Source organism: Netta rufina, assembly GCF_964035555.1.
Source record: "Netta rufina genome assembly, chromosome: 5".
NCBI classification, from domain to species: domain Eukaryota; kingdom Metazoa; phylum Chordata; class Aves; order Anseriformes; family Anatidae; genus Netta; species Netta rufina.
Genome location: NC_140128.1, coordinates 24,105,939 through 24,109,342, shown reverse-complemented (window position 1 = coordinate 24,109,342; position 3,404 = coordinate 24,105,939). Strand labels below are relative to the sequence as shown.

The following is a 3,404-nucleotide window of genomic DNA, read 5'->3' as shown; positions in this document are numbered from 1 at the left end:
AGGCTGCCGCGTCCCTCCGCCTGCCCGCCGCCGGACTGCGAGCGGTAGGGGGGGGGTTGCTGTTTTGTTCGTTTTTCCTCCCCACCGCCCCCTGCAACAACAACAACGACCAAACACAATTATATATAAAAAAAAAAAAAAAAAAAAAGAAAAAAGAAAAGAAAAGGAGGGGAAAAAAAGCAGGAAGAAGTGAAGAGATCCGCTTGCCCAAGTCTTTGTCTCCGGATGAACAGCGATGGGGGAATGGACTATTCTAGAGAGGCTACTGGAAGCTGCCGTGCAGCAGCACTCTACTATGATAGGGAGGTAAGGGCAAGGGCCAGGGGAGACGGGAGGCGCGGGGGTCCCAGCCGGGCAGGGCTCGGTTGGAGATTGGAGTGTGCGTGGGGGCGCGGGGCGGGGGGACACCACGCACGCCGCCGTTCTTGTCCCCAGGGATCCCACGGGGGTCTCCCGGCGGGGCAGCCGGGTGACGAGCCGTGCCCTCGGGCCGGGGGTCCCAGCCCCGGTACCAGTCCCGGTGGCGGTGGCGGCCCCGGGGGTCTCCCCCTTTTCGCGAAGCCGAGGCGCTCCGTGCGCGCTCAGCACCGGACAGCTCCCGGGCGGCGGCGCGCCCTGACCGGCTTGTCTGTTGCAGGATCCTGCTGACCGTGGTGGTGATCTTCAGGATACTCATCGTGGCCATCGTAGGGGAGACGGTGTACGATGACGAGCAAACCATGTTCGTCTGTAACACGCTGCAGCCAGGCTGCAATCAGGCTTGTTACGACCAGGCTTTTCCTATTTCGCACATAAGGTACTGGGTGTTCCAGATCATCATGGTGTGCACGCCCAGCCTGTGCTTCATAACGTACTCTGTTCACCAGTCTGCTAAGCAGAGGGAACGGAGGTACTCCACTGTCTTCCTCACCCTGGAGAGGGACCAGGAGTCAATGAAACGTGAGGACAGTAAGAAAATCAAGAACACAATTGTCAATGGGGTGCTGCAGAACACTGAGAACTCCACCAAAGAGGCAGAGCCAGACTGCTTAGAAGTGAAGGAGATCCCCAACCCTGCCATCAGAACTACAAAATCAAAGATGAGGAGGCAAGAAGGCATTTCTCGGTTCTATATCATTCAAGTGGTCTTTCGAAATGCCCTAGAGATTGGATTCTTAGTGGGACAGTACTTCCTGTATGGATTCAATGTCCCTTCTATGTATGAATGTGACAGATACCCTTGCATTAAAGAAGTAGAGTGCTATGTTTCTAGACCCACTGAGAAGACTGTGTTCTTGGTGTTCATGTTTGCTGTCAGTGGCATTTGTGTGGTGCTCAATTTGGCAGAACTGAACCACTTGGGCTGGAGAAAGATCAAAATGGCAGTGAGAGGAGTACAGGCAAAAAGGAAATCCATATACGAAATCAGAAATAAGGACCTGCCAAGAATGAGCATGCCTAACTTTGGCAGGACTCAGTCAAGTGATTCAGCTTATGTGTGAGGCTGTGACAGACCTGAAACACGGTGCCAGGTGGAAGAGACCCAGACACTATTAGAGAAAGGTACATTGCTTAGGCAAGCATTTTATCAAACCACCAAGAAAGCCATTAAGGTATTGGATCTGCACTTACTGAACTAGCTGCAAAAATGCAGTGCTATTTAAAAGACTGAAAAAAAAAACCAGCTATAAAACCATGCTTGACCTAGCCTTACAGCTACTACTATTACTACTTTTCTTTCTAACAATTGGGTGGTACCTGTTGGAGCGGCTTTTTTTTGGTCATCATTAGGATGAGTTCACAGTTTGGACTGTCTGACTAATTGTTGTAAACATGTAGAATGTTCATATTAAAAATCTGCAAGGATACTCTATATGGGGTGGGATGGGGTGGGGGAAACGGTTGCAATGTGCAGATGTAAGCATGTTTTAAAAGGAGGGTAATTGCACTGTAAGGAACCTGACCACAGCTCAATCAGGACATCTGCTTTCACCGATCTCACAGATGTCTGATGTTATTTTGCTTGTCTAAATCACAGAGTTTATTCCTGGTGTGTATTACTAGCTATTTTCTAACATAGTTTGTACATCAGTTAGTTATGCTAAACAATAAATGCTGAATATAATTTTGCCATTTTTTGTTTGCCTGTCCACACACACACCAGCGACCTTAATCATCATAGATTAGATGTGATCTACAAAATATATCAGTACTTTTCAGTTCATTCCCTAATATGTGCATGAATAAGATGGAGTTGGTTTGTGCCAGCCAAGTTATGTATTTACCTGCAGTTACCTATGACACACATACCAAAGGAACAGAGTACATTGCTTTTAACTGTGATTATATCACCTTCTCTCTGCTCTTATTTATATAAGTGCCATACTTGAAACATCCAACTCTGTACTTAGTCAAAAGGTTGTCTTGGGATACCAGCTGGAATAAAGTGATTTTATACTCTCCTATGTTTATTTTATGCTGTTTGTTTAGTCATTGCAGTGATGTAAGCTAAAATCTCTATTGATAAATAAAGTGCTTGCCTTTTTTTTTTTTTTTTTTTTTTTTTTTGGTAAGCCAGAGATTTGTTTTTCTTTACTATTGCATACAATTGCAGAAACATGCAAGGTCAAAATAATTGACATAGAATTCTTCAGGGTTTAAAGTGTCTTGTTGATATTCTGAACTCTAAGTGATAAAACCTGGGAAATCAGAACTATTCATTATGTCTGTTTTCCTCCTTAAGCAAGCTTTCTCTGTGTTTAAAGCCTGATCCAAAGCCCACTGACACCAACAGCCTTCTTTCTGCTGACGCTAAGGGCAACACAATTGGCCGCCAAGGTCACTCTGGGAATAGCCAGAGTACATTTAACTTGTAAATGAAACAATTGCAGCTTTTCATCAGGGAATCCAAACAGTTACCTCAGCTTTTCTGCCTTATAGCTGATTCCAGAAATATACTGTTCCTGTCCCATCAACTTACCTGTAAGCCACTGGGGCAGTCACAGATAAATCTCTATTAATAACAACAATTTTAATAGAGTCTAATAAGTTCTACTTAAGGACCTTATTTAATTCTCATTGAATTCAACAGCAAAAATCTCACTGGCAACAGTAGGACTTGGATCAGGACTCAAAAAACATACAAGTGCATTCCTAACTAAATGCTATCAGCCCTTTAAAGAAAAGGGCCAAAATGGTGCTGGAAAATTTGAGGATACTTTATAATACATGAAGGAGACAAAGGCTTAGATCTGCAAATGTTCTTTTGATTGTGTTTTATTTCAAGCCTGACAATGGATTTTATGTATTTTGGCCTGGAGATAATGCATACAAATCTTTTCCTTTTGAATTACATTAAATACTTTAAAATTTTGTTCTTGTGGTTTGCCAGCATTGTCACATTAAAAAAAAAAAAAAAAAAAAAA

General features: G+C 44.0%; 1 protein-coding gene across 1 annotated transcript; it reads left to right on the top strand.

The window, feature by feature from the left end:
- Positions 1–235: 235 nt before the first annotated feature.
- On the top strand, positions 236–1,481 carry GJD2 (gap junction protein delta 2; the record flags this gene model as incomplete). The annotated part of the gene is made up of 2 exons (XM_084286966.1): positions 236–306; positions 638–1,481. 2 exons carry the CDS (start codon positions 236–238, stop codon positions 1,479–1,481), a joined length of 915 nt encoding a protein of 304 aa, XP_084143092.1.
- Positions 1,482–3,404: the final 1,923 nt, after the last annotated feature.